The sequence below is a fragment of the Trachypithecus francoisi genome, unplaced genomic scaffold, assembly GCF_009764315.1.
Source record: "Trachypithecus francoisi isolate TF-2019V2 unplaced genomic scaffold, Tfra_2.0 Lachesis_group10, whole genome shotgun sequence".
Lineage (NCBI taxonomy): Eukaryota > Metazoa > Chordata > Mammalia > Primates > Cercopithecidae > Trachypithecus > Trachypithecus francoisi.
The window spans coordinates 84,946,188-84,967,275 of record NW_022681455.1 but is presented as its reverse complement, the minus strand read 5'-3'; the positions used below and the strand labels follow the sequence as shown (position 1 = coordinate 84,967,275).

General features: G+C 36.1%; 1 protein-coding gene across 6 annotated transcripts in view; it reads right to left on the bottom strand.

Annotated features, from left to right (window-relative positions):
• The window catches only part of LOC117087718 (zinc finger protein 85-like), a 62,692-nt gene that overhangs the window by 9,387 nt on the left and 32,217 nt on the right, over positions 1-21,088 (bottom strand). Inside the window, exon 1 of one of the 6 annotated variants that reach the window (XM_033218272.1) lies at positions 13,165-13,222. The exons of the other annotated variants lie outside the window; for them this stretch is intronic. Coding sequence (XP_033074163.1) covers positions 13,165-13,192 — 28 coding nt within the window. The 5' untranslated portion in view covers positions 13,193-13,222. Of the gene's footprint in view, positions 1-13,164; positions 13,223-21,088 lie in introns of those variants that run through there. 6 annotated transcript variants of the gene reach the window in all.

Genomic DNA, 21,088 nt, shown 5'->3' with positions numbered 1-21,088 from the left:
AAGAATTTTCAACCCAGATTTCATATCTGGCCAAACTAAGCTTCATAAATGAAGGAGAAATAAAATCCTTTCCAGACAAGCAAATGCTGAGGCATTCCATTACCACCATGCCTGCCTTGCAAGAGCTACTGAAAGAAGTACTAAATATGGAAAGGAAAAACTGGTAAAAGCCACTGGAAAAACACAAAAGCATAAAGACTAATGACACTATGAAGAAACTGCATCAACTAGTGTGCAAAACAGCCAAATAGCATCATGATGATGGGATCAAATTCACACATAATGATACTAGCCTTAAATATATATGGGCTAAACGTCTCAATTAAAAGACACAGACTTACAAATTGGATAAAGAGTCAAGACCAATTGGTATGCTGTCAGGACACACATCTCATGTGCAAAGACACATATATCAAATATCAAAATAAAGGGATAAAGGAAAATTTACCAAGCAAATAGAAAGAAAAAAAAAAGCAGGGGTTACAATTCTAGTCTCTGATAAAATAGACTTTAAACCAACAAATATCAAAAAAGGCAAAGAAGAGCATTACATAATGGTAAAGGGAACAACTCAACAAGAAGAGTTAACTATTCTAAATATATATGCACCCAGTACAGGAGCACCCATATTCATAAAACAAGCTCTTAGAGACTTACAAAGAGATGCAGACTCCCACACAATAATAGTGGGAGACTTTAACACTCCACTGTCAATATTAGACAGATCAACGAGACAGAAAATTAGCAAGGATATTCAAGACTTAAACTCAGTCCTGGATCAAGTGGACCTAATAGACATCTACAGAACTCTCCACTCCAGATCAACAGAATATACATTATTCTTGGTACCAGATGACACTTATTCTAAAATTGACCACATAATTGGAAGTATAACACTCTTCAGCAAATACAAGATAACTTAAATCATAACAAACAGTCTCACAGACCACATTGCAAACAAATTAGAACTCACGATTAAGAAACTCACTCAAAACCACAAAATTACATGAAAATTGAAGAACCTGCTCCTGCATGACTCCTGGGAAAATAATGAAATTAAGGCAGAAATCAAGAAGTTATTTGATACCAATGAGAACAAAGAGACAATGTACCAGAATCTCTAGGATGCAGGTAAAGCAGTGTTAAGAGGGAAATTTATAGCACTAAATGCTCACAACAGAAAGCTAAAAAAATCTCAAATAAACACCCTAATATTACAATTAAAAGAGCTAGAGAGGCAAGAGCAAACTAATCCAAAAGTTAGCAGAAGACAAGAAATAATCAAGATCGGAGCAGACTTGAAGGAGATAGAGACATGAAAAACCCTCCAAAAAATAAATGAACCCAGGAGCTAGTTTTTTGAAAAAGTTAACAAAATAGATTGACTGCTAGCTAGATTAACAAATTAGAAAAGAGAAAAGAATCAAATGGACACAATAAAAAATGATAAAGGGGATATCACCACTGACCTCACAGAAATAAAAATTACCACCAGAGAATACCACAAATACCTCTACACGAGTAAACTAGAAAACCCAGAAGAAATGGATAAATTCCTGGACACATACACTCTCCAAGACTAAACCAGGAAGAAGTCAAATCCCTGAATAGACCAATAACAAGTTCTGAAACTGAAGTAATAATAGCCTACCAACCAAAAATTGCTCAGGACCAGATGGATTTACAGCAGAATTCTACCAGAAGTACAATGAGGAGCTGGTACCATTCCTTCTGAAACTATTCCAAACAATTGAAAAGGAGGGACTCCTCAATAACTCAGTTTATGAAGCCAGCATCATCCTGGTACCAAAACTGGGAAGAGAGACAACAAAAAAAGAAAACTTCAGGCTAATATCCCTGATGAACACTCATGTGAAAACCCTCAATAAGATACTAGCAAACTGAATCCAGCAGCACATCAAAAAACTTATCCATCATGATCAAGTTGGCTTCTTCCCTGGGATGGAAGGTTGGTTCAACATAAGCAAATCAGTAAATGTAATCCATCACATAAACAGAACCAAAGACAAAAACCACATGATTATCTCAATAGATACAGAAAAGGCCTTTGATAAAATTTAACATTCCTTCATGTTAAAAACTCTCAATAAACTAGGTATTGATGGAACATATCTGAAAATAGTAAGAGCTATTTATGACAAACCCATAGCCAGTATCATATTGAATGAGCAAAAGCTGGAAGTATTCCCTTTGAAAATCAGTACAAGACAAGGATGCCGTTTCTCACCACTCCTATTCAACATAGTATTCAAAGTTCTCGCCAGGGCAATCAGGAAAGAGAAAGAAATAAAGCATATTCAAATAGGAAGAGAGGAAGTCAATTTGTCTCTGTTTGCAGATGACATAATTTTATATTTAGAAAACTCAGTCATCTCAGCCAAAAAATTCCTTAAACTGATAAGCAACTTCAGAAAAGTCTCAGGATACAAAATCAATTTGCAAAAATCCAAGCACTCCTTTACAACAACAATAGACAAGCAGAGAGTCAAATCATGAATAAACTCCCATTCACAACTGCTACAAAGAGAGTAAAATATCTAGGAATACAGCTAACAAGGGATGTGAAGGAACTCTTCAAGAAGAACTACAAACCACTGCTCAAGAAAATAAGAGAGGACACAAGCAAATGGAAAAATATTCCATCCTCATGGATAGGAAGAATAAACATTGTGAAAATGGTCATGCTGCCCAAAGTAATTTACAGATTAAATACTATTCCCATCAAACTACCATTGACATTCTTCACAGAATTGGAAAAAAAACTACTTTAAATTTCATATGGAATCAAAGAAGACCCCATACAGCCAAGACAATCCTAAGTAAAAAGAACAAAGTTGGAGGCATCACGCTACCTGACTTCAAATTATACTAAAAGGCCATAGTAACCAAAACAGCATGGTACTGGTACCAAAACAGATATATAGACCAATGAAACAGAACAGAGACCTCAGAAATAACACCACACATCTACAACCATCTGATTTTCAACAAACCTGACAAAAACAAGCAATGGGGAAAGGATTCCCTATTTAATAAATGGTGCTGGGAAAACTGACTAGCCATATGCAGAAAACAGAAACTGAACCCTTTTCTTACACCTTATACAAAAACTAACTCAAGATGGACTAAAGACTTAAATGTAAAACCCAAAACCATAAAAACCCTAGAAGAAGATCTTGTCAATACTACTGAGGTCATAGACATGGGCAAAGACTTCATGACTAAAACACCAAAAGCAATGGCAACAAAAACAAAATTGACAAATGGGATCTAATTAAACTAAAAGGCTGGTTACCTACAGAATGGGAGAAAATGTTTACAATCCATCCACCTGACAAAGGTCTAATATCCAGAATTTACAAGAGACTTAAACAAATTTACAAGAAAAAAATAAACAACCCCATTAAAAAGTGGGCAAAGAATATGAGCAGACACTTCTTTAAAAAAGACATTTACGCAGCCAACAAACATGTGAAAAACATCTCAACATCACTGATCATCTGATAAATGCAAATCAAAACCATAATGAGACACCACCTCATGCCAGTCAGAATGACAATCATTAAAAAGTCAAGAAACGGCCGGGCGCGGTGGCTCAAGCCTGTAATCCCAGCACTTTGGGAGGCCGAGACGGGTGGATCACGAGGTCAGGAGATCAAGACCATCCTGGCTAACACGGTGAAACCCCGTCTCTACTAAAAATACAAAAAACTAGCCGGGCGAGGTGGCGGGCGCCTGTAGTCCCAGCTACTCCGGAGGCTGAGGCGGGAGAATGGCGTGAACCCGGGAGGCGGAGCTTGCAGTGAGCTGAGATCCGGCCACTGCACTCCAGCCTGGGTGACAGAGCAAGACTCTGTCTCAAAAAACAAACAAACAAAAAAAAAAAAAAAAAAAAAAAAAAAAAAAGTCAAGAAACAACAGATGCTGGCCAGGCTGTGGAGAAATGGAAACGCTTTTACACTGTTAGTTGGAATGTAAATTAGTTCAACCACTGTGGAAGACAGTGTGGTGATTCTTCAGGGATCAAGAATCAGAAATACTATTTGACCCAGCAATCCCATTACTGGGTATATACCCAAAGGAATATAAATCATTCTACTATAAAGACACATGCACATGTATGTTTGTTGCAGCACTATCTATAATAGCAAAGACATGGAACCAACCCAAATACCCATCAATGATAGAATGGATAAAGAAAATGTGGTACATAAACACCACGGAATACTATGTAGCCATAAAAAGGAATGAGATCATGTCCTTTGCAGGGACATGGATGAAGCTGGAAGCCATCATCCTCAGCAAACTAACACAGGGACGGAAAACCAAAACACTGCATGCTCTCGCTTATAAGTGGGAGCTGAACAATGAGAACATATGGACACAGGGAGGAGAGCAACACACACCAGGGCCTGGTGGGGGTTGGGGGTTGAGGGGAGAGAACATAGAGGATGGGTCAAGAGGTGCAGCAAACCACCATGGCACACATATACCTATGCAACAAACCTGCATGTTCTGCAAATGTATCCCCCATCTTTTTTTTTTGAGGAAATAAAGAAAAACAAATTTTCTTAAAAAAGGACACATAGACCAATGGAAGAGAACAGAGTACCCAGAAATAAATAGAGGCACACACTTACAATCATCTGATGTCCCACAAAGTCAACAAAAACAAGCAATAGTGAAAGGACTCCCTATTTAATAAATGGTTCTGGGATGACTGACTAACCACATGCAGACAAATGAACATAGACTGCTACATTTCACCATATATAAAAGTTAACTCAAGATGATTAAAGATTTAAATTCAGAACCTAAAAAAACTAAAAATACTAGAAGAAAATCTGGCAAATACCATTCTAGACATTGACTTTGGGAAAGAATTTATGGCTAAGTCTTCAAAAGCAATTGTAACAAAAACAAAAATTGACAAATGGGACCTAATTAAAGAGTTTCTGCGCAGCAAATGAAACTGTGAACAGAATCGACAACCTACAGAATGGGAGAAGACATTCACAAACTATGTACCTGACAAAGGCCTAATTCCAGAATCCATATGAAATTTAAATTAACAAGAAAAAAAACCCATTAAAAAGTGGGTAAAGGGCAAGAGCAGACACTTCTCAAAAGAAGACATACAAGCAGCCAACAAGCATATGAAAAAATGTTATACATCACTACCCATCAGAAAAATGCAAATCAAAACCACACTGAGATACCATCTACACCACTCAGAATAGTGATTATTGAAAAGTCAAAAAACAGATGCTGGCAAGTGCCAGCAGTAAAGATAATACTTATACACTGCTGATGGGAATGTAAGTAAATTAGCTCAGTCACTGTGAAAAACAGTTTGGAGATTTCTGAAAGAACTCAGAACTACCATTTGACCCAACAATTCTATTACTCAGTACACACCCAATGGAAAATGAATTGTTCTACCAAAAAGTCAATGCACTCCTATGTTCATCGCAGCACTATTCACAATAGTAAAAACGTGAACTCAGCCTAGGTGTCCATCAATGATGGACTGGTTAAAGAAAATGTGGTACGTATACACTGTGGAATACTATGCAGTCATAAAAAAACAAAAACTCATGTCCTTTGCAGCAACATGAATGTGGCTATTATCCTAAGTAAATTGACACAAGAATAGAAAACCAAAGACCATGTTCTTATAAGTGGGAACTAATCATTGGGTACGTATGAACATAAAGATGGGGAAAAGACACAATGGGGACTCATAGGGAGCAGTAAAGGGAGGAAGCAAGGGCTGGAAAACTATCTATTGGGCACTATGCTCATTATCTGGGTGATGGGATCATTCAGACATCAAACCAGTGTCTTGCAATATACCCATGTAATGAACCAACACATGTCTACCTTGAATCTAAAATAAAAGTCAAAAAAAAAAAAAAAAAAAAAGAAACAGAAAAAAATGGGGTCTTACTCTGTCCCTCAGACTGGAGTACACTGGTACAATCATAGCTCAATGTAGCCTAGCCTCAAATTCCTAGGGTAAAGCAATCCTCCTGACACAGCCTCCTGAGTCACTGAGACTACAGACACATGCCACAACAACTAATTTTAAAACAAAAAAAAAACCTTAGACACAGGGTCTTGCAATACTGCCCAGGCTGGCTTCAAGCGATCCTCCTGCCTTAGCCTCCAAAGTAGCTGGGATTAAATGCACATGCCACTGTGCCTAGCAAAATATCTATTTTAAAGATGCTCAACAAGGTAAGAAGAACATAGACAAACAAAAGAAGACAAAAATGCATGAAGAAAATGAGCTTATGAACAAAGATTAGAACTGTAAAAACACAAAGTATGGAGCTGAAAAATAACTAAATTTAAGGATTCACTAGAGGGTTCAACCACAGACTTGATCTAACAGAAAAATAACCCAACAAGCTTGATAATAGGTCATTTGAAAATATATGGTCAGGACAGCAAAAAGAAAAAAACAGAGTGTCTAAGAGACTAATGGGATACTATCAAGTAGACCAATGCTGAGATCAGCTCGGTCGTGGGGACCCTAACCCAGCAGCACTAGAGGAATTAAAGACACACACACACAGAAATATAGCATGTGGAGGGGGAAATCTGGGGTCTCACAGCCTTCAGAGCTGAGAGCCCCGAACAGAGATTTACCCACATATTTACTGACAGCAAGCCAGTGATAAGCATTGTTTCTATAGATTATAGACTAACTAAAAGTATTCCTTACAGGAAACAAACGGATGGGCTGAAATAAAGGGATGGGCTATGGCTAGTTATCTGCAGCAGGAGCATGTCCTTAAGGCACAGATCACTAATGCTATTGTTTGTGGTTTAAGACCGCCTTTAAAGCAGTTTTCTGCCCTGGGTGGGCCAGGTGTTCCTTGCCCCGATTCCAGAAACCCATAACCTTCAGCGTGGGCATCATGCCCATCACAAACATGTCACAGTGCTGCAGAGATTTTGTTTACGGTCAGTTTTGGAGCCAGTTTATGGCCAGATTTGGGGGCCTGTTCCCAATAGGCCAATTTACTCATAACGAGAATTCTAAAACGCAAAGAGAGAGAAAAGAGTAGAAACTTTATTTGAAGAAATGATGGCTGAGAATTTTCCAAATTTGAGGGAGAAAATGGCCTAAAATTTAATGAAACTCTACCAACTGTAACTAGTAGCAACACAAAGAGACCCACAACAAGACACATTATAATCAGAGATTCAAAAGTTACAAACAAAGAGAATTTAGAAGACAGAAACAAAAAAAACAAAACCTGTGACTTGGCATATGCAAGGCCCATTCCTAGGATGACCAGCAAATATCTCAGCAAACAATCTCACAGGTCAGAAAGTTGAAGAATGATATAGTCAAAGTGCTGAAAAATGACAACTACCAATCAAGAAAATGTTTTCTGCCAAAACTATCCTTTAAAAATTTTGAAATAAGGAATGTTCAAAATCAACAAAAGCTGAATGAATTCATATCCACTAGATCTGTTCTAAAAGAACTGATAAGTAGAGGCAGTTCTTCACATGGAAAAATAAAACGATGGTGAGTAGTAACACAAAATTATATAAAAATACAAACTGTTCTGATAACAGTAATTATATACACAAATAAAATATTCTGTATTATAATGATGGTGCATAGATCTGCTATTGATTTGAAAAGTCAAACACTTTAAAATAACCATAAATCTGTTCTAATGGATTCATAATATAAAGTGATATAATTTGTGATATCAACAAAATACAATGGAGAGTTCATAAAGAGGCAGGATTTTTATATACAATTAAGGTTAGCACCTTGAGGTAAACTGTTAAAACTTTTAGATGTTTTACATAATATCTATGGTAACCATAAAGCAAATACCTGTAATAGATACACAGAGAGATGTGGGAAAGGAATTAAAACATGTCATTACAAAAATCAACAGAACACTAAGGGAGATAGCAAGAGAGGAAGACAGGACCAAAATAGATAAAAGACCTAAAACAAAAAATTGAACAAAATGCAATGGTGCGTCATACCTTTCAGTAATTACTTTATATATAAATGAATAAATTCAAAAGACATAATTTGGCAGAATAAATTCAAGAAACAAGATCTAACTCCATGCTTTCTAGGGAAGACCAACTTCAGATCTAAGAACACACAGAAGCTGAACATGAAAGAATGGAAAAAAATAGTGTGCAAAGTAAAATACTGTCATATTAGTTAAAATACATGTTACATCAAAACATATTACAAGAGACAAGAAAGAACGTTATGTAATTATAAAAGGGTTCATTGTCCAGGAAGCTATAATAAATATTAACATATATGCACCTAACATCACACCTCTCAAATATATACAGCAACTAGCAAACTTTTACAGAATTGAAGCAATAAATAGCCAGCAGTACAATAGTAGTAGGAGACTTTCATACTCCACCTTCAGTAACAGAAAGAATAAAAGAGATGAAAGATCAGTAAGGAAACAGAGGACTTGAACAACACTACAGACCATTAGACCTAACAGTCATATACAGAACTAACCATTCAACAGCAGAATACACAATATCCGTAACCATACATGGCACATTATCACTGATAGACAACTTGTTAAGCTGCAAAAAAAGTCTTACCAAATTTAAGCAGATGACAGTAACACAAAGCATCACTTCTTACTACAACAGAATAAAACTAGAAGAACAGAAAGAAAAATGGCATGTCCAAGAATATGTGGAAATTAAACTCTCAAACATACTCTTGTTCAAGATTTTGAAGACAACACTGTTAAGATGTCAATACTATCTAAAGTGATCTACTGATTCAATGTACTCTTCATCAAAATATTAATGGAACTTTTTGCACAAGTATTAAAATAATCTGAAATGTCTATGGAATCTCAAGAGACCACAGATGGATAAACAATCTTCCACAGATGGATAAACAATCTTGGGAAAGAAAAACAAAGAGGCATCATACTTTCGGATTTCAAAATATACTACAAAGCTATTGTACTCAAAACAGTGTGCTATTGACATAAAGATAAATAAAAGATGAAACAGATTGAAGAGTCCAGAAATAAATGCTCGTGTATATAGTAAACTTATATTCAACAAGGGTTCCAAGAATTCATAATGAGAAAAGGGACAGTCTCTTCAGCAAATAGGATTGGGAACACTGGAAATCCACAGGGGAAAAAATAAAGTTGGGCCTTATCTTGCACATTTACAAACATGAACTCAAAATGGACTGACTTATTTTTCATAGCTACTGTAACTCGCATTTTCTATTTTCTTTTTCAGATGGTTTTCTATCAGCATACAGAGATGCCACTGATATTTCTATGTTGATTTTGTATCCTGCGATTTTACAGAACTTGTTTATTAGTTCTAACAGCTGTTTGGTGTCATGTTTATGCTTTTATTATATACAAGGTCATATTGTCTGTAAACAAGGACGATTTCATTTTTCCATTCCAATTTGGATGCCTTTTATTTCTTTCTCTTGACTAATTACTCTGGCTAGGACTTCTAGTACTATCTTGAATAGGAGTGGTGAAAATGGGTATCCTTATCATGTTACAGATCTCAGAGAAAAAGCTTTCATCTTTTCCCTGTTTGGTATATTAACACTGGTTTGCCATATTTATTGTGTTGAGATACATACCTTCTATACATAATTTGCTTAGAGTTTTCACTATAAAGAAAGTTAAAGTTTGTCAAATACTTTTTTGTGCATACAAATAACTACAAAAAATTAAATACCCAGCAATAAACTTAAATAAAAAAGTGAAAGATCTCTATACTGAAAATCATAAAACATGGATGAAAAAATGAAATACACGTGAATAGATGAAAATATACTGTGTTTATATATTGGAAGAATATTATTAAAATGCGCCGGGCACAGTGGCTCATGCCTTAATCCCAGCACTTTGGGAAGCTGAGACGGGTGGATCACCTGAGGTCAGAAGTTCAAGACCAGCCTGGCCAACATGGTGAAACCCCGTCTCTACCAAAAAAAAAATACAAAAATTAGCTGGGTGTGGTGGTGGGCGCCTGTAATCCCAGCTACTTGGGAGGCTGAGGCAGGAGAATTATTTGAATCCAGGAGGCGGAGATTGCAGTGAGCCGAAATCGCGCCATTGCACTCCAACCCGGGTGACAAGAGCAAGACTTGTATTAAAAAAAAAAAAATTATTAAAAGGGGCATGCTACCCAAAGTGACCTATAGATTTAATGCAATTTCTATCAGAATACCAATGACTTTCTTCAAAAAAATAGAAAAAAAAAAAAAAACAAAAAACTAAATGTACATGGAACCACAAAATACCCTGAATAGCCAAAGCAATGCTGAGCAAAAGGAACAAGGCTCAAGGCATCACACTACCTGACTTCAAAATTTACTACAAAGCTACAGTACCCCAAACAGCATTATACTGGCATGAAAACAAACACGTAGACCAATATGCCCAATGAGTCTGTAAATAAATTCATGCACCTAAAGCTGACTGATTTTCAACACAGATGTCAAGAACACACTTTGGGGAAAAGACAATCTCTTTAATAAATGGTACAGGAAATATTGAGTATCCATATGCAGAAGGGTAAGACTAGACCCCTAACTCTCATCACATACAAAACCAACTCAAAATGGATTATAGACTTAAATGTAATGCCCTAAACTATGAAACTATTAGATGAAAGCAGGGCAAATGCTCTACAACATTGGACTCGGAAAGACTTCAAAGCCAAGGCAACCTAAGCAAAAACAGGCAAATGAGATTACATCAACCTAAAAGACTTTTGCATATGAAATGACATAACATAGTGAAGAGACAACGTAGACAATAGGAGAAAATATTCACAAATGATACATAATGACAAGAGGCTAATATCAAGTATATAAGAAATCTGAAATCTGAAAATAAAACAAACATACAATTCAATTAAAAATGTGCCACAGACCTTCATAGACATTAGTGAAAAGAAGACATACAAATGCCCAAAAGGTACATAAAAAGATGTTCAGCATCACTAATCATCAAGGGAATGCAAATATAAACCACAATGAGATACCACCACACTCTAGTTAAAATGACTATAACCAAAAAGACAAAAAATATAACTCAAACAAGTATTGGAGAGGATGTGAAGAAAAAGGAACACATATATACTGTTGATGGGATTGTAAAGTAGTATGGCCACTATAGAAGAGTATGGAGGTTCCTGAAAAATTAAAAATACAGCTGTCATATGATTTAGCAATTCTACTATTGGGTAATATATCCAAAAGAAAGGAAATCAATGTGTCAAAAACACAGCTGCTTTCCCATGTTTACTGCAGCACTCTTTCTAATAGCCAAGATATGAAATCAATCCAAATGTACAGGAAGAGATAAATGGATAAAGAAAATGTGGTGTAAATGCACAATGAAATATTATTCAGCCATTAAAAGAAGAATAAAATCCTGTCCTTTGCAATAACATGGATGAACCATGAGATATTATGTTAAGTGAACAGGCCATATACAGAAAGATAAACCCTTCATGGTCTTACTCAAATGAGTAACAAGAAAAAGAAAAGAAAAGAAAAGAAAGAGAGAGAGAGAGAGAAAGGAAGGAAGGAAGGAAGGAAGGAAGGAAGGAGAGAGAGAAAGAGAGAGAGAGAAAGAAAGAAAGAAACAAAGAAAGAGAAAGAGAGAAAGAGAAAGACAGTAAGAGAGAAAGAGAAGAGAAGAGAAAGGGTGGAGGGGCAGGGCACAGTGGTTCACATCTCTAATCGCAGCACTTTGGGAGGCCAAGTGGGGGGCAGATCATTTTAGTTCAAGAGTTCAAGACCAGCCTGGTCAATATAGTGAAACCCCATCTCTACTAAAAATACAAAAACTTAGCTGGGCATAGTGGCACGTGCCTGTAATCCCAGCTACTCAGGAGGCTGAGGCAGGAGAATAGCTTGAACCCAGGAGGCAGAGGTTGCAGTCAGCTGAGATCACGCCACTGCACTCCATCCTGGGTGACAGAGCTAGACTCTGTCTAAAAGGAAAAAAAGTTGATATAAGCAGAGAGTATAACAGTGGTTACCAGAGACTGAAGGGGGAGGAATAGAAAGAGGTTAACAGGTATTAAGTTACAATTACATAGGAGAAATAAGTTCTGGTGTTCTATTACACAGTATGATAACAATAGTTAATAGAAGGGTATTGCATATTACAAAATAGCTAGAAAAGGCCAGTCACAGTGTTACATGTCTACAACCTGCACTTTGGAAGGCTGAAGCAGGAGGACTACTTAAGGTCAGGAGTTCAAGGCCAGCCTGGACAATGTAATGAGACCCTATCTCTGCAAAAATTCTTAAAAATTAGCCAGGCATGTTGGCACATGCCTGTAGTCCTAGCTACTTGGGGAGCTGAGGCAGGAGGATCACTTGAACCCAAGAGTTTGAAGTTACGGTGAACTACAACTGTGCCACTGCACTTCAGTCTGGGTGACAGAGTGAGATCCTGTCTCTACAAACATTAAAATTTAAAAAAAAAAAAAATACAGCTAGAAGAGAAACTTTTGAATGTTCTCACCACAAAGAATTACCAAATACATGAGGTTATGCACTAAACACCCTGATACGATCATTATATAACACACACACATATATATATAAAATTGTACCCATAAATATGTACAATTAACATTGTATCAATTGAAAAAGTGAACCAAAACTTAAACATAAAACCTATAAATATAAAACTCCTAGAAGAATACAAAAGGGGAAGGCTTGGTCATGAAAACTGGTCTTGGCAATGATTCTTTGGATATCATATCAAAGGGTGAGGCAACAAAAAGCAAGAACATACACATGGGACTATGCCCGTTTATCCAAAATATTCCAAACATATTCACAACAGAACATGGAATAGATGTTTGCACACCCATGTACCCTGCAGCATTACTCCCAAAAGACAATACCTGGAAGCAATCAAAATGTCCCTTATTGGATGAGCCGATTAAACAAATGTGGCACATATACACAACAGAACATTACTGAGCCTTAAAAATCAGAGACATTTTGACAAGTATTATAATACAGAAAAACTCTGAGGACATTACGTTAGGTGAAATAAGATAGTCAAAAAGAAAGAGACGCTGTTTGATTACACTTACATAAAGTATCTACAGTAGCCAAACTCATAGAAACATTAAGCAGAATGGTGCTCTTCAGGAGCTGCAGAGAAGTGTGGAAATGACAATTTGTTGTTTAATGGGTATTCACTTTGACTTTTGTAAAATAAAAATGGTCTACAAACCTCTTGTAAAATAATATGACTATACTTAACATTAATAAACTACACTTAAAAATGTTTGAGATGATGATTGTATGTTTTCACCATTAAAAATTTGACTACTTAAAAGAAATAGTTATGTTTCAAAAACCACCTTCAAAGAACAAAAGTGTTCCTCTCACATAATTATATAGATCCAAACAATAGATTGTGAATTGAAGATTATTTCCTTAACTACTCATCTAGACAGAATAAAGCAATCATTAACAGCTAAGAAAAAATATATATACAAATAAGTCATAAACAAAGTAGCGGCAATATTTATACAGATTAATAATACGTGGTATTTTATAAGCAACAGGCGTATAGCTAATTTATATATAAATAAAACATCATATTGTCTTAAAGTGTACAGAGTTGAAAATTATCACCCAGTTCATAATATCAAGGTTGAAAATAAAAATACAATTACCTGATCTAAGGAAACCTACCTGAAAAAAAAGAAACACAATCATATGGAATCAATAACAAGAATAAGACAAATTTTAGTGCATAAAATAGTAAGCACATCATAGATATTCTATTAAAAAATAATGCTTTAGATATTTACAACTATCAACTTTGTGCACCCATGAAGAACAGGCATTTTGAATCATTGCCATTCAATAAATGGCAGTAAAATGTCACAGGAAATGCATTACAATCATTAATAATTAGCTCTAATGAAAAAAATTTAATGAATAAATACTTAAAAGACACTAGGAAGACTTATTTATCATGTTATCAATATACTGGTGCTATGCTTACATAAAATATAATGGCTATAATAAAGTCTTTAGAAGCTAAAAAAAGTTTTCTATTTCCTAATACAGGAACAACATAAATGTTGCAAAATATGGTGAGAATTACTGAAATGTAAAGTCAGTATTTGGGATTACATTATATATCATTTAAATACAGACTAAAAAAATATAAACTTTAATTCTCTTTTGCTTGCAGTAAATTTAAACTTATAATCAAACATATTAATAAATATGTGGTACCCACTAGTAATCTAATTGACATCTTATACAATGTGTACATGTGAGCATTTTATTTCAGAACTTTTGAATCTAAAAATCAGACAAATTTGATATATATTTCAGAAAGGGAAACACATAGGATTAGAAGCATAAACAAGATGACAGAATAGGAGGCCCCCATGCATATTTCTCACAACATAATGTGGCAGCCGTGCCAAACACAACTGCCTTTATGGGAGCTTTGTGAGCCAGGTCAGAATTTCTGATGCCCAGCTGGAGCCCAAGATCAAGGAGGACAATTTGAGGACAAGTCCTGAACCGAAGGGTAGGCTTATTGATCATGGTTCTGGACACAAAACAAAAACACTGCCATATCCCACTGTAGATTTAGCTACAGCTCACTTGGCCTTGGTCCTGCCACTCAAAAAATCTTCCAAGAATCCAGGAGGATTCATTCCCACCTGAGATTCAGGTGACAGGTCTGAAGATCCTGGTCCTGCCTGTGCTCCCTGAATAAGGCAAAATCTGTCTCTGTCACCTCTCAGTCATGGTCTGGAAAAAATCCTGTCCGCACAGAGACCCTCAGGAAAAAAACGTCCATCTGTGCCCCTGGATGTAGAACTGTCAACACTGACCCAAATGGGAATCCTTAAGTGGCACTGAAACTTTGCTCCAGTTTCATGCAGACACAGGTCAGGAGCTTTGCTCAACCTGGGACCTGCTGGAAAACACACACATCTGTGCCCCTGGAGCTACACTTGCTGACATTAGTCTCACTACGAATCTTAAAGTAGCCTTGTAACCTAGGTCTACTTTCTGTCAACCAGGGTCTGGGAACAGTCCTGCTCACCCAGAAACCTGGAGGGAGACACGTCATGGGCCCAGAGACAGCTGAGATTTTGGTCTCAGCTGTGTATCCTATAGCAACCCGATGAATCAGTTCCAGACCTGCTCAGCTGTGATCAGGGGTCAGGCATGTCAATCAGTGACTTGTTCAATGACTGGATGAAAGCACTCTCAGAGACTCAGCAGAAGCCACAACTGTCCACATCAATTCTATTAGCACCCGACTCTGCAGAAACAACTACAATTCCTTATCTTAGAACCAGCCCCAATGCTCACGAGCCTGAAGAAAGTTGTCTTCCCAGAGAACAGACAGGATCCATGACTATCTATGCCCTGCTAATAGTTCTCTCAACCATAAAACCCACTGCAGACCCAGTAGCACTCATGTAACACGGCTCCAACACACTCAACTGCAGTATTAGTCAAAATCTCATCAGCTCAGGATCCGAAAGAAGAAAGTATTTATTTTCCAAAACTAGTCTATAATGACTGGAAGAGATGTGTGCTCCTTCACATTCAGGGACATAAACATAAGCCTACACAGATTATAAAGAATCAGGCAAACCATCATCACCAAAGGAAACTAAAAAGTCCTAGTAATCATCTCCAAAGAAATGGAGATCTGAAAGTTGGCTGATGAAGAATTCAAAACAATCATCTGAAAGAATTTCAGTGAGATGCAGAAGAACACAAATAGATAACTAAAAAGTTTTATAATACAATACTTGAACAAAATGAGAGTTTTAATAGAGAAATAGAAACCATTAAAAGGAACAAAATAGAAATCTTGGAACTAGAGTGAACGATGAAAGAACTGAAAAAACTGTAACAGTTTTAACAAGAGACTCAATCATGAAAGAAAAAAAAAGCAAACTTAAAGACAGGTCATTTGAAAGTAATCAATTAGAAAAAAATATGAAAGCATGAAGGAAGCATATAGCCTGTATAGTATATCATAAAGTGAACAATTATACATATTTTAGGATTTTCAGAAGAAGAAAGAAAGAGGAAAAAAAGATTAAAGATATAATGTCTTAAAACTCCCCAAATCTGGAAAAGGATATGAACAACCAGTTTCATAAAGCTCAAAACACCTACAGCAAGAAGAACCTAATGAAGATTCCCCTGGGACATATCTTAATTAAATTGTCAAAATTCAAAGACAAAGCAAGAATCATGAAAGCAGCATGAGATAAGAGATTCTTCACATACAAGGGAAACTTTATAATGTTATCAGTAGATTTTTTAGGAGAAACCTTACAGGCCAAATGGGAGTGATACTATATATTAAAAGTGCTGAAAGAAGGAAAATTAAACAAAAAAGACAACTAAGTAGGCTACACACAACAAAGCATCATTTAGAAATAAAAGAGAGATGAAGATATTTTAAGGCCTTCCCCCTCACCAAACAAAAAAGCTAAAGGAATTCATCACCACTAGACCTGTCTTGAAATGCTAAAGGACTAAAGGGAATTACTCACATTGAAATGACGAAATGCTAACTAAACATGAAAACAGTAAAACTACAAATATCACTGGAAATGGTTAACAGTGAAATTCAGGATACTCAAATACTGTAATGGTGGTACATAAATCACTTTTAATTCTAGTATAAGAACTATAAAACAAAAGTATTTTTAAAAAGTATAGCTACGATAATTTGTTAATGAATACAAAATATAAAAAGTTTTAAAATGTGACACATATAGTATAAAATGTGTGAAGGGGAGGAAAATTGTAGGGTTTTTCTATGCATAAAAGTTGAATTATTATCATCTTAAACTAGACTGTTATATGATGTTTTATGAAACTCTTATAACCACTGGGGAAAAAAAGAAACTGTAGTAGATACAAGAAAAAGAGAAAGTAAAGTATATAAAAACAACAAAAACAAGACAAAAAATTAACATAACCAAATCATAAGAGGAAAAAAGAAACAAAATAGAAAACAAACTTATAAGAGTTACCCATCAATAATTACATATAAAGAGATTAAATTATCCAATAAACAGACCCTGAATGTCACTTCCAAAATTTAGGTTAAAATTTAATAGCCACTGTGATAGAATTAAGAAGTGGGACTTTTAAGAAGTGATTAGGCCATGAGAGCTCTGCCTACATTAATGTATTAATGTCCTTATCACAGCAGTGGGTTAATTATCACAAGTGTGCTTTTGTTATAAAAGGGAGCTCTCTCCCACTCATGCCTTTGGCCGTGTTATTATGCAGCAAAAAGGTCTACACCAGAAGCCAATGTCACGCTCTCTGCCTTCCTTGCCTCCAGAATCATAGGCTAACTTGTATTCCTTATAAATCACCCATTTCCTTATAAAATACCCTGTGATATTCTGATATAGCAGCACAAAACTGATTTAAAACAGAGAGTGGCTGAATGAATTTTTAAAAATCTAGTGACAGGTTGCTTACAAGAGACTCACTTTTGATTTAAGGACAAACATAGGCTAAAAGTGAAAGAACTGGAAAGGCTATTCCATACAAATGATAAACAAAAGAGTGCAGGCAGGGGTAGTTATACTTACATTAGATAAAACAGACTGACAAAATCTGTCACAAAAGACAAAGGAGTTAACTATATAAGAATAGGTTAATTTGTCCAGAGGATAGAGCAAGTAAATAGACATATGCAATATCCAATACTGGAATACCTAAATATATAAGGCAAACATTAACAGAACTGGAAGGAGAAATACACAGAAATACAACAAAAGAGAGTGTTAGTACCCTACTTAAAAATGGATAGATCATTCAAGCACAAAATTAAGAAAACAGTGCACTCCTATAACACTATAGACTAAATATACATATATATCCCATCCAACAATATGAGAATATAGTCTTCTAAGAATACATGAAATATTCTCCAGGATAGATCACATGTTAAACCAAAAGTAAAAAACACTAAGTCTTTTCAAATTTATAAAGATTAAAATTATATCAAGTTTTTTTTCTGATTGCACTGATATAAAACTGAAAATCAATAGCAGAAAGAAAATTGGAAACTTACAAATATGTAAATATTAAACAACACACTCCAGAAAAATCAATGGGTTAAAGAAGAAATCAAAAGAAAAATCTAAACTTACCCTGAGACAAATGAAATTGGAAACCCAAGAAACCAAAACTTGTGTGACGCAATCAAAACAGTTCTAATAGTTTATAATAATAAAGTTCTACATTAAGAAAAAAAAAAAAGGCCAGGCGCCATGGCTCACGCCTGTAATCCCAACATTTTGGGAGGCCGAGGCGGGTGGATCACGAGGTCAGGAGATCGAGACCATCCTGGCTAACACAGTGAAACCCCATCTCTACTAAAAATACAAAAAAATTAGCCGGGCGTGGTGGTGGGCACCTGTAGTCCCAGCTACTCGGGAAGCTAAGGCAGGAGAATGGCGTGAACCTGGGAGGCAGAGCTTGCAGTGAGCCAAGATCGCACCACTGCACTCCAGCCTGGGCGACAGAGTGAGACTCCGTCTCAAAAAATAAAAAGAACAAAAAAGATGTTGAATAAGCAATCTAACTCAATTCCTCAAGAAACTTGAACAAGAACAAAATAATCCCAATCCCAATGTTAGCATAATTATGGAAATAATAAGAATTAGAACAAAAAGACTAGAAAGACAATAGAAAAGATCAAAGAAACTGAGTGGAGTTTTTCAAAGAAAACAAAATTGAGAAACTTTTGGCCAGATTAAACAAAGGAACAAAAAGAGAGAGGACTCAAAAAATTACAAATGGGCTGTGTGCACTTGCTCATGCCTGTAATCTCAGAGCTTTGGGAGCCCAGGAGTTGGAGACCAGCCTTGGCAACATGGTGAAACCCCTCTCTCCAAAAAGTACAAAACTTAGCTGAGCATGGTGGTATGCACCTATAGTCCCAGCTACTTGGGAGATGGGAGAATCACCTGAGCCTGGGAAGATGAGGCTGCAGTGAGTCATGATCATGCCACTGCACTTTGGCCTGGGCATCCGAGTGTGACCCTGTCTCAAATAAATAAATACATAATGAGTCATGGCAATTGACAACACACAAATACAAAGAATAATAAGAGACTACTATGAACAATCATATGACAGCAAATTGGATAACTCAGAAGAAATAGATTCTTAGAAATGAATGACTCACCAAGATTAAATCACAAAGAAACAGAAATACTGAACAGACCAATAATAAGAAAGGAGATTAAAGCAGTTATAAAAAATCCAATGAGAAAAAGCCCATGACCAAATGACTTCATGGGTGAATGGTATCACACATTTAAAGATTAATTAATGTCCATCCTTCTCAAATTCTTCCAAAAAATTGAAGGGAAAAAACACTGCCCCTTAGTTTGCATGTAATGAAAAGTGGGTATATGAGTACATGACTGCAGAACTGCTCCTCTCAGCACACTGCCTACAGGGGAGCCTCACTCCACAGGAGCAGTCATACAGCTGCAACACTGCCAGCTCAATAAAGCTGTTTTCTTCTACCACTGCCTTGCATTTGAATTCTTCCTGAGTGAAGCTATGAACCTTCCCAGGATAAGCCCCAATCTGGGGGCTCACCTGCCCTGCAACAAGAGCAATTAGGTAAGGAAAAGAAATAAAAAGCACTCACATCAGCAACAAAGAATTATAATTCTCTCTGCTTGCAGATTAGGTGATTTTATATACAGAAAACCCTGAAGAGTATACAAAAAGAGTTAGAGCTAATAAACTCATTCAGTAAAGTTGAGGTCACAAAATTAACATATAAAAGTTAGTTGCGTTTCTACATACTAACAATAAACAATCTGAGAAAAAAAGTTAAGCAAACAATCTAATTTATAATAGCATCAAAAGTATAAAATTCTTATGACTCTATTTAACAAAGGAACTGAAAGATCTGCTTGGTAAAATCTATAAGACATTGATGAATGTAACTGAAAAAGACACAAATAAATGGAAAGATATCCCTTGTTCATGGGCTGAAAAGACTAATACTGATAAAATGTCCACACTACAGATCACAAAGTGATCTACAGATACAATGTAATCCCTATTAAAATTCCAATGTCAATTTTCACAGAAATAGAAATAAATTCTAAAATTTATTTTATTTTATATATATTTTTTCAGACAGAGTCTCGCTGTTGCTCAGGCTGGAGTGCAGTGGCGTGCTCTTGGCTCACTGCAACCTCCACCTCCTGGGTTCAAGCAATTCTCTTGCCTCAGCCTCCTCAACAGCTGAGATTACAGGTATGCGCCACCACACTTGGCTAATTTTTGTATTTTTAGTAGAGACAGCGTTTTCGCCATGTTGGCCAGGCTGGTCTTAAACTCCTGGCCTCAAGTGATCCACCTGCTTCAGTCTCCCAAAGTGCTGGGATTACAGGTGTGAGCCAAGACATCTGGCCTTCAAATTTCTATAAAACCACAAATGACCCCAAATAGCCAACACAATCATAAGAAATAAGAATGAAGGTAAAGGCATCACACGTCTTCATTCCAAGCTATTACAAAGCTATACTAATAGTGAGTATTATATTGACCTAAAAAGACACATAGACCAATGGGACAGAACAAGGAAACTAAAAATAACCCCATGTGTATACAGTTAGCAATCTTTGACAAGGGCACCAAGATACACAAAGGGAAAAGTATGGTCTCTTCAATAAATGATGCTGGAAAAGGTGGATATTTATGAGCAAAAGGATGAAACTGAACATTTATACCATATACAAAAATGAACTCAAAAAGAATTAACACTTAAATGTAAAACCAGAAACTGGAAAACTTTTAGAAGAAACACAGGGAACAAACTCTTCGACATCAGCCTTGGTGCTGAATTTTTAGATTTCACACCAAAAAAGCACAATCAACAAAATTAAAAAACAAAAACAAATGGGCCTACATCAAACTAAAAAGTTTCTGCACAGCAAAGGAAACAAAGAACAA